General features: G+C 49.4%; 1 protein-coding gene across 1 annotated transcript; it reads left to right on the top strand.

Annotated features, from left to right (window-relative positions):
* On the top strand, positions 1-2,723 carry LOC144158743 (uncharacterized). The gene is made up of 2 exons (XM_077689835.1): positions 1-247; positions 1,541-2,723. Exon 2 carries the CDS (start codon positions 1,550-1,552, stop codon positions 2,639-2,641), a length of 1,092 nt encoding a protein of 363 aa, XP_077545961.1. The 5' UTR covers positions 1-247; positions 1,541-1,549; the 3' UTR covers positions 2,642-2,723.
* Positions 2,724-10,512: the final 7,789 nt, after the last annotated feature.

Here is a 10,512-nt window from a genome sequence, read left to right on the forward strand (position 1 = left end):
CTTCAAGTGCCATGCGCCGTACCGCGATTTCGGAAAACATATTGACGCGTATGCAAAACACCATGCTTCGATCGCAACACTCTCTTAACCTAGTAGCAGCGCTGCGAGGCCTAAGTAGTGCGACAAGCGCGCCCTGAATCCGTCGCCAACATTTCCATATTTCCGGTGGCGGGTGTGGATCAGATTCAGACGGATCCGGCTGGCCCCCGTGCTGTAATTGTCGTACGCGGTAAAGCTTGTCTTAAAGGTGAGTCCTAGTGACATCCTAAACACTATCAGAGGATGCTGGTCGGAGCACACGCATGCAATTGCATTGTTCCAGATGGCACATTGGGGGACCCTTGAAAGGTTTTTGTTATGATCGCATTTAGCCAGTTTAGTTATTGAAATACCCTTTTCCTCACGATCATACACACGTCTAAAAACGTCCATACGGCTACGGCTTCATTGTCACTGTCAAGTATCCCGTTCAAACCATTGGGAGTGCGCAGATGGGAAGAAATATCAGTGGGCGAATAGTAGCTGGCGCGAACGAGGAGTAGAAGTTGGCGGGTCATTAAGAACAGCAGTGAAAGCGCGATCTGGGGCCAACTTGCACTCTGAAAACCGACATCTCTTGTTTTCGCCGAACAATCAGTGTTCAGAGTTAAGAAACCTACACTCATAAAAAAAAAGGTCGGGGCATTCACTAATGGAATACTGACAAGTTATTTGTCCCAGTATACACTAGGTACTTAGTAACTGAAGGTAGTAACTGTAGCACTCGTCAGAATTACTAACTAAAGCAGGCAGTAAGCACCACTACCCCCACTAGTAAAGTCCCAGCGATAGCACCCTTCTGAGCTACATGCGTTTACTAACTGGCCATGCACAACCTAGCCATAAGCACGACCTTAATCTAGTGCATACTGCTTCCTACACTCAGTTAATTTACTAACCATGCAGTTGTTAGTGGCAGAACCTACGTACAAAACTGCGGGGCAGTAAGGTTCGTAAGGAGTTAGTAAATACGGCCGTTACTACCATTTTACGACCTTTTTTTACTAAGGGTCTACCCTGTTCCTTCGAAATAAAATCCCGCCGACGCGAGTGCTTCTTAATAACTGCTATACGTTCAGAAGGAGTTAACAACTTTTCACCACTCTAATTCTGTTCCGTGCTCCATGAAAAAGTAACTGCTGCAGAAAGGGAAGGCGATTCAGTTTCAGAGGCACGACAACTGAACTGAACTTCACTGCTGTGACCCTACCCTTCGCAGATCAAGTGTGACCCATCCCTTCGAAGATGGAATGTTTAATCTCCGGATATTCGGAAAGCGTTCTAGAGGCTAGCTTAGGACAGGCTTTAGGTACAGAACAGCAGTGTGTGTGTGTGTGTGTGCGTGCATGTGTGTGTGTGCGTGCATGTGTGCGTGTGTGCGTGTGCATTAACTGGTAATAAACAAAAATGCTATGTGCAATTTCATTTCTTGCTTGCGCTATTGAATTATCTATGTAATCCGCATGCATGCATCGTCACTGAGAAACATTTTGATGCCCAGGAGACGACCATGAAGCCCGGGAAAATGTCGAGCGCGATTAGGCTGCTGTCCTGGTGCTTTCTCGCGGCATTCCTGCTCTGGCGACTCACGTGCGCCGCCCTGTGCTTCTCCAAGTACGAAACCTTTCTGCGCAGCCTCGACACTCGCATGAGGATCGTTCGCGTGACGACAGCCCTCTCCTGCTCGCTGCTGCTATCTCGCGCCGAACCACTCCGTGGAATCGACGCCCTACCACGCGTTCCGCGAGCCATGTTGCTCGCCCTGTGTCTGTACGTCCTTTTGCGCTGTTCGACCGCCGTGAAGGCCGCCAACGTGCCGCGTATCAACATCATGTACACGTTTGTCGGCTACCTTGTCTGCCTCGAGCCCCATGAGTTAGGCCTAACGGAGATGGGCGCCGCTGTCGTGGTGAGCGTCGACCTCTGCTGGATGGTGCTGGCACAGGCCGTGCAAGATACAGCGATCCTTCGGGAGGTATCGATTGTCACCGCCTGCAATGCGCGCGCTGCCGCCCAACGTAAGCGACTCATCTCGACCCTGGGTCTCCTGTCCCCTAAGAACGCTCGCGACGCCAGGCGGGCCTCTCATCTAATCACCGCAACGGTAAAGAACGTTGTCGAAGCGTACAGCCGGGTTCAGCGTGGCACGGATGTCGTGTGGTGCCTATGGTTCGCCGACTTCCTGGGTATCCTGGTCACCAACACTCGCCAGGCCATGCACATGTCGTTCAAGGTCGGCGCCGATGACTTCAGCTTCATTCAGGTTTACGGGTTAGAGGTGGCGTACTCATTGGCGATGTTGGTCCATCTCTGTTCCTGTGGAGACAACGCGGCGAGAGAGTTGGTGGGCCTGAGGCGAGCCGTGAGCGCCGCGCTGGAACAAGGATTCGACTGCCGCCGTCTACGCCTCGTTCGGTCAGCACTGAGCAGGCTCGACTTTCGTCCGAATGCGGCGTCGTTTTTCAGCGTTGACCGCGAAGCTGGGTTGAGCTTGTGCCAAGCTGTACTGATGTACGGCTGTGTTCTGTACGAGCTGACGCAGGCCGGAGAACGGAGCATCTGGAAGAACGATTTCAACATGGCGGATGCCAAGACAAAGTAAGCGAGAGTATCCACGTCACGCACGGCTCCACCTCAAGCAGCTCGACTGAAAAATAACCGCGAAGTCTTAAATAAGGATACAATTGTGGCTGAAATATACATGTAGCGGAATAAATATACGCTTCATCAATCAAGGCGTATGAAATATTTCTTGGTGGCTCGTTTTCTAACTTCCGAGCTGGGAGCTTATTCCCTGTATACGGTAGCGTCATCCGCTTCCGGTGTCTTATTCAAGCGTACACTCTTCAAGAAGATCAACGTTTTACATGCTGTCTATATAAAACCAGGTTATACCGTCGCGCCTACAACCATAAATGAGAGTGTTTCTTCACAGACTTTGCGCAGCTTATGTCGACGGCGTTGCCCATCGCAGGCCCAAATGGCCACAAAAGCATTTCTTCGTTGTTTAAAGGACACAGGCTTGTCTGAACGATTGTAGGGATAGTGTGTAGCATCTTTCATTCGCCATTGGGCTAGTCTACCTGTTCTGTTTAGGCTTTAATATAGCCAACAGTTTTATTTTTGCAGGTAGCTGTACTTTCACTGCAAAGCAGTATATGTCTCCCCCGCCCCAGTTTATATTCCGGTGTAGCAGATTTACTGTGCGCCGCTCCGGGGCTCCTCCTCGCAACCACCACGCCCTCTTTTAAAACGGTTATTGCAACGATTATTCCCTTCGTGACCCCGGATGCCTCTCGCAAGTTGCGCAGTCGGCTGACAGCGGCCCTAGCGCAGTTATCAGATGATTACGGGGAATCAACACCAGCGTGAATCGGTGTAAAGATGCCCGAAAGCCGCCGCCACAGCTGCCGCGAGAGTGTAGCCGCGGTCGTTGCCGCTTCAAATTTCACCTCGCCCACTAGCTGCGCGCCCCTGACGATTGAATGCAAACTTGCCCCGTTGGTTGTTGTTGGTGTAAAATTTATTATGAATAGGGCGGCACTAGGCCTGTTGCGGTGGGAGGGGGAAAAGGGAAGGGGTTACGTGCGTCGCACTATGGAGGTTTCACACGCAAATGTCCACAGCGAGAGTAGAATTCTCTTGTGGTTGCGTGTTGGCCGGATCCAGTCTTCGTATGCAGATACGGATGACGGGCAATGTTTGTCACGTGCGTCCTTCAGTCCTTCACAGTCCCACACCAGGTGACGCATGTTGGCCGGCTGGGCGGCCAAGCACACACTACACTGGGGCGGCGAGAAAGGTGGCGGGTTCGGCTGCTTGGAGTACTTCTGTGCGTGGTTCAACCTTACCACCACGTCCTCCGTGACGGCAAAGCCACTTCGTGCTTTCACCACGAACACTTGGGCGCCCCGGGGACAGCGAAGGTACCACACCCAAGTGTGTGTCCAATCGTACTGAGGTCGAAGCCCTCGAGGTGTGAACTCGCTATGGAACGTGTGAACTCGCTACGGGCGCATGTCGCTAGCTTTGAGGAAAAAGAGCGGAAAGATAAGACGCGTCAGCCCGTAAAGAAGCGTTAATGGGCGCGAAAACCACGGAAAGGCCGCGCTATGTTCCAGCTGGTCGTGTAGCTGCTAATCCGTCCCGGATGAACAGCAACTGGCAAACTGGCCCACTTGGAACGTTGACGTTGGCCAATATCACTGGTTCAGCTTAAAGGGCTTTCAGAGCGACACGTTCGATAATATCTTGCACTTCTAAACACCCGCTCATGACCGGCTTCCGGTTTTTGCGTGCACGGATTAGGAGAGGAGGGTGGAATGGGGGAGGGGAAGCGGGAAGCGGGCACGCGCATATATAGGTTTCATACCCTTACTGATGACATGTCCGTTGTGTTGGTGTGGCTGTCTAACAGCCCAATGCGACCGGTCTGGTGTCATCTGTGGTACATGGATTGGGTTGGCGCGTTACACAAACAGTAAGATGCCTACGACGCGGGAGGGAACGAGACAGCTCTACGATTGTCCGCTAGGATAAAGCTCTGGTCTTTTCCAAATTTCATTCAGGTAATTGGCTAGGGAGTATGCTCAGTCGTAAATTACAAACAAACTTGTTTTGTTTCGAGCACTTCGCGGAGGGTGTGCTGCCAAGGTAAATATAAATGGCAGCGAAGCTTCGGGCGAAAAAAAAAAACGGTTCAGAACCTATTGCCGGCGACATCAGCAAGGGGGCTTATGGGAGTGGCGATTGAAGCGCGACTAGGTGAGGAGGGAACAAACACTAGTAACAAAAAAACAAGTTTTGTTCAACAATAAAACAACATTTATATTTTACGAACGATATTTATTTCTGAATCACATTTATTTAGGCACATTGTGTAAATAATTTATAAAAATGCTGTTCATTCTCAAAAACCTTTTTTGTAGCGCCCTCTGAATAATGGCACATGTCATTGCTCTGTGATGCAGTCCTTGTAGTGTTCGGAAAGGCGCTCCTAAAGTTCGTCTGCTAGGAAACACCCCTCGCGTGTTTTGGTGGTGTGCATTTGCATTCGTATTTCCTTGTTAATTTGGTGTGCACTTAATTTTTGCTGTGCGTGGAGTTGCGAGGTGCGTTGTATCGTCGGTGAACACGTTTAGTACCGTGCCCGACGGGCATGGTGAACTACGGGACGATGCTGCCAACGGTTGGAGCAGAGCGCTTTCCTCGGTACTTACGGAAACGATGGGCTGTACAAGGGTGCAACAGCAACTCCCGTACGCCTGGCGTTTTACTGCACCATTTTCCTCTCATTTCCACAGGTAACGCGAAACTATAGTACTGTTAATACGTGCACGGGGGTTGTGTAAGGGGACGTGGTGGTGCTTCGAAAAAAAATGGGTCTAAAGCTTTGTTATGTCACAGTTATCTCTTGATTTCACCTCAGGCTGGCTCAGAGCAAGTGGTGTCAATTACTCTAGGACTTCTCAGCGTAGTACCACTCGAATTTAAACGAGTCGCTTTCATTGTCTATCTCAGTGTCTTCTCTATTGCATTACAACGCTTGTAATGCTCGTTGCTTCCCGCACTTGTATGCGCAAGCATTATTTCCATCGCTGTACCATGTTGTGCTGCTCCGTGCTGCGCTGCTGCCAGATCTTTCATGCTATGTGCTTTTACATACTGCCGTCGCTTTCATTGGCATTGATCCATTTTTCCTCTTTTTACTTGTCTGTTGCGACACTTGCCTAATAATGCAACCATGAAATTGCAGGCGTGAATGCTGAGTGAACTTCTGTAGAAACCCATGTCTACTTGATAAGACGCCGGTACAGCTGCGGTGTGCTCGCTGCACTTTCGTGAATCGGCATTCCTGGGGCCCGGTTTTCAGCGTCAAGATGCAGTGCCTACAGTTCTTTTCTCTTGTTTCGAAGTAGTTCTGCTGTTGACGCTTTCATTGCTCATAATGCTATGTGTTACGGGTAAAGTCAATTTTTGGGCGCGTAAGGAAAATCATAATGCATGTAAGGCCCACAAACATTTTGTACTTATGGTATACGTGCTGATTTTGTGCAGTGTGGTAAATTTGTTTTATGTTTATCCCGGAATAAAATTGAAATGTCTTGATTATAGCATGACTATGCGTTATTTCTTCTCTTATAACAGGAGTACACAAAGTGAGCGAGCATTATATGGGGCCCAGTTTTTTGCGTCAAGATGCAGTGCCTAGTTCTTTTCTCTTGTTTCGAAGTAGTTCTGCTGTTGACGCTTTCATTGCTCATAATGCTATGTGTTACGGGTAAAGTAAATTTTTCGGCGCGTAAGGAAAATCATAATGCATGTAAGGCCCATGAACATTTTGTACTTATGGTATACGTGCTGATTTTGTGCAGTGTGGTAAATTTGTTTTATGTTTATCCCGGAATAAAATTGAAATGTCTTGATTATAGCATGACTATGCGTTATTTCTTCTCTTATAACAGGAGTACACAAAGTGAGCAAGCATTATATAACCTTTATCAATAAATACTTAAGGCACGCATGCAACCTGCGTATGTGCGACGCAATTAAACCCAGCAGTGGCGTTGGTAGAAATTGGTATCGGGGTAAGGAGTGGTAAGAAATGGTAAGGAGTGTCATTTTGTGCTCTGTATCCCAAGGCAGAAAAAAAATTCCGGTCGGGGGGGGGGGGGGGAGGGGGTACGTTTGCCACACACTGCAATCAAAATAAACAACTGATTGTAGCACGAGGTCGCGGGTTCGATTCCCGGCCGCGGCGGCCGCTTTTCTGATGGAGGCGAAAAGCAAAAACGCCCGTGTGTACGAGATTTCGGCGCACGATAAAGATCCCCAGGTGGTCAAAATTAATCCGGAGCCCTCCACTACGGCGCGCCTCATCGCCTGCGTTGCGTCGGCGCGTTAAACCCCACAATCAATCAATCAATCAACAACTGATTGCTTTTCTACAGCAGTGGAAGGCATGAATACAGAATAAAGGTTCAGAGAAGATGAAAGATGTTTTTATAAGCACCGAGGCGAATCATGCGACAGTATGCTAAAGTACGTTTCTCTAGTCACGAGTATAAGCTGGCGTTGACTTGAAGCCCACACGCCAAGGGCTCGCCAACTTGCGTCAGATGGCAATGACATGAGCACTCAGCGATCAGAGGCCTGCTAAGGCTATTTTGAAGTCAAATTTTCCCGCTAATTCCACCAAAATGACGTCACTTTCTGACCGGATCTTGCGTCACATCCTGTTTATTTTTTGTTCCGCCGGAAGTGTTCCCTTCTCACACAGATGGCGCTAAGCCCCATGAGCAGCTTTAGAGCCGGCATTTTCTGAACGTATGGGCTTCTATGGAAGCTTCGCTACCAGCTATTGGCCTCGAGGACATACCGTGGCGTCACCTACGAGAGACGTCACTTGTAGGACGCCGAATCGTGTTGCCGTCTGCTACAACACATTTCCCGTGCGTATAAGGAAGCGTGTTTTCTTGTTGTGGCCACCGTCTCGCCCCCTCCTTGTGGATTTGATGCAAATTACCAAAAAAGTTGTCTGTAAACCAAATAATCCAGGCCAACAATCAGCGACTTGCTTGTACCCGGCGATACCGCCGCGTTTAGGTAGTTCCTACCGCCGCGACCCACAATACGCAGCCAGCTAACGCCAAGGACGATGCAGCTGATGCGGAGAAAGTACGCTGTAAATTCATTATGAAATACTTGTGACGGTACATGTGTGTGCAAGGGAACACCTTGTAACAGCGACGGAAACGCGTCGCTGCTCGTCGCCGCGCGAACTGCTCGTATTGCCTGGTAAATGAATGACTACGTGAGAACGGTGATAAGATTGCTTCGCCGCACATGCTTAAAAGTATTGTTATGGTCTGGAGTTTGGCTTAATCAGTGCCTATTTCCCCTACGATGTTTTTATAGTCATGCCTGGATTTGATTAACGATCACTACCGTAGCCTGTGCTCTGCACGTATGATGTTTACATTTAGCGACAACTTGTCCGCAATGTATGAACGGTATGAACGCCAGTTTTTAACGCCTTCGAGCAGGTGGCTATATTTAGTTTTCATTAGGTGCTCGGCGTGGTAATTTATAATTGCAGCGTGTTTTGTATGTTTACAGTAAGCCGGCCTTTCTCAAGCATCAATTTCGAAACTCACGACTGCTCACAGAAGGCGAGGGTGCGTACGAGGCGAAGCACGTCGTTAATGATTTCGGGTAATGGGGATATTTAGAATAGGAGAATCGAGCGTTGGGGGCCCCAAAGGAGCTAGGGGAACCCAAATGTAACACGCGCGTGCGCGACGGGAGGGCCTTCCCCAATAGCTCGCAGCCGGCTTCGGATGCACGTAATCGGCTGTTGGGAACTTTAGGCTTGGCGTCGCAGCAGATATTTCATCGTCGTTAGAGTTGCGAGTGTACAGTCCCTAACAGAACGTTTCACCGCGCTGGGAACTCTGTGCGCGCGATGATTTCCGTTGAAGCGATCGACGATCAAGATACCTGCACGGCCTCGACCGATTCTTGCCCGCAAGCATAGCCATCTTTCGACCGCTCGCCGCAGCGTGCGTGAACGGGCCGGCGCTGCCGGGACCGACCTACGCGGCCGGTCGGCGTAAATCGCGGCAGATATTTGAGCATCGCTTTGAAAACCACAGCTGATGACTCTACCTATCAGAATTTTTCAACACACTAACATCCACTTTCACCAATCTGGAACTTATTTTCCACGACTTGTGTGATTTTAAAAAGCGGCGACAAGTTGTTGCTGCCGCGACCTGCGTCGGTTCGAGCCGCACCGTCGGCCGTGCGGGCAGGCACGGCGGGTGCGTGTGCTTCTGCGAGCAGTTGACGCTTCACGATTTCGTGCTTTATACATTTCTTGCAAACAAGGGAAATCTAGAAACTTAACTCGGCGATCGTCGTAGTCCACATTGTTGATCGGGGAAACAAGCCGCTGCTTACGCTTCGGTCGCATACGTAATACACCGCCACGCTCATGGTGCTTGGGGATAATCTACCACAGTTGATACGGTTATAAAGTCCCCATGCGGCCGAACTGCGCTTGACGCACTGAGAATTAACTTCAAACGAAGGAAATTAACACGAAAATACTTTTAGAACGCGCTTCCTAAGCGAAGTGTCACGCGCTGCAAGCCAACTACGCAGCAAGATAGGAACGGTGATCGTACAAGTGACGTCAAAACGATCGCAGCGCCGGCCTCTGCAGTGGTGGGCCTCGCGGCCAATATTTACCTTGGTGCTGCTTTGCAGGTCATCCTTCTTCACAGAGTGGAAGGGCACTAAATTTCTTTTCTCGCCCCTCAAGCTCCACTCCTCGTTGTTGATATATCCTTTCCTTCCCTATAAATCTATTCTTTTCCACTTCTAATGTGTTTAGTAGCCAACCGGATTTGTCCCTAGTTAACCTACGTGCCTTTCATGTAGTCTCTTATACTTCCTTTCTTCTAAGGCTACCCAAAACAGAAAGCTTGCGGTTAGTGAGGAGACAGTTGGTGTCTTTTCTTTGGCTGTCCAGAGCAGCCTTGAGCAGTTCCTGGGCATCCCAAAACTGCTCCCGCCGTAGAAAGTCTATGGAAAAATAAAGTACGGAGCTGCTTGAAGCTGCTCCGAACTGCTCTGAGCGGGCAAATAAAAGAGAGGAAATGTTTTTTACCCTCTAAAGAGCCATTTTCAGCCCTTCTTCTCTTGCCTTTGGCTTGGGTAGCATGTTATACAGCACTCCCGTGTCCGGTTTAGTAGCGGCAGCCTTGGCGATTATGAACTGACCAGCTTCTGTCATTCTGACTTCATCATGTGACGTGGCATCGCGCGAGGGGTGCGGCATGCTACGTACGGCATCGCGGCGAATGATTGCAATTAGCATCACAATACTCCACTTGCAATGGGGTTCGCGAGATCTTTGCTCGATAATCACGTTTTCGATCATCCTTAAATTGCGCACTAAGCCACTTTAGCACAACGATGTGAATCAGTCTGGTAGCTCGAGTACGCAGAGGTGTATTTGCTAGGCTAGTCAGTTGTTCCCGCGGAAATGAGGCGAGGTGTTCAAATCTCCCCCGAAGGTCCGGGGAGATCACGCTTGCAGCCGCATTTTCTTCTAATGGTAAAGCAAAGCAGAACTCAGTGCAGCAAGTTTTGCTGCCGTCGAAGTTGTTTTGTGGATCAGCGTGGCTGCGATTTCGGTCTGCGTCAATGGAATTCAAATGCCCGCACTATACGATGTGGCAGTGCCAGATCTATCGGTGCGAAGATGTTTTAAGTTTGGTACAGGTTTAAGATATGTTCTAGAGTAAACGACCTGTGGGCTTGCAGTGGCAGCCTGGATTTATTTGTAATTCCGGGTGCCATCGTGACAATCCATAAAAAGGAACTCATGCAAGGTGGGAGTCAAAGCGTCACGTGGTTCTTTAGCTACAAGTGTCGATCGTCTTAAAACAATGGGGGATGGAAAGG

Source organism: Haemaphysalis longicornis, unplaced genomic scaffold (assembly GCF_048455015.1).
Source record: "Haemaphysalis longicornis isolate Haplotype H1 unplaced genomic scaffold, Haemaphysalis longicornis Haplotype H1 scaffold_10, whole genome shotgun sequence".
In the NCBI taxonomy this organism is placed as follows: domain Eukaryota; kingdom Metazoa; phylum Arthropoda; class Arachnida; order Ixodida; family Ixodidae; genus Haemaphysalis; species Haemaphysalis longicornis.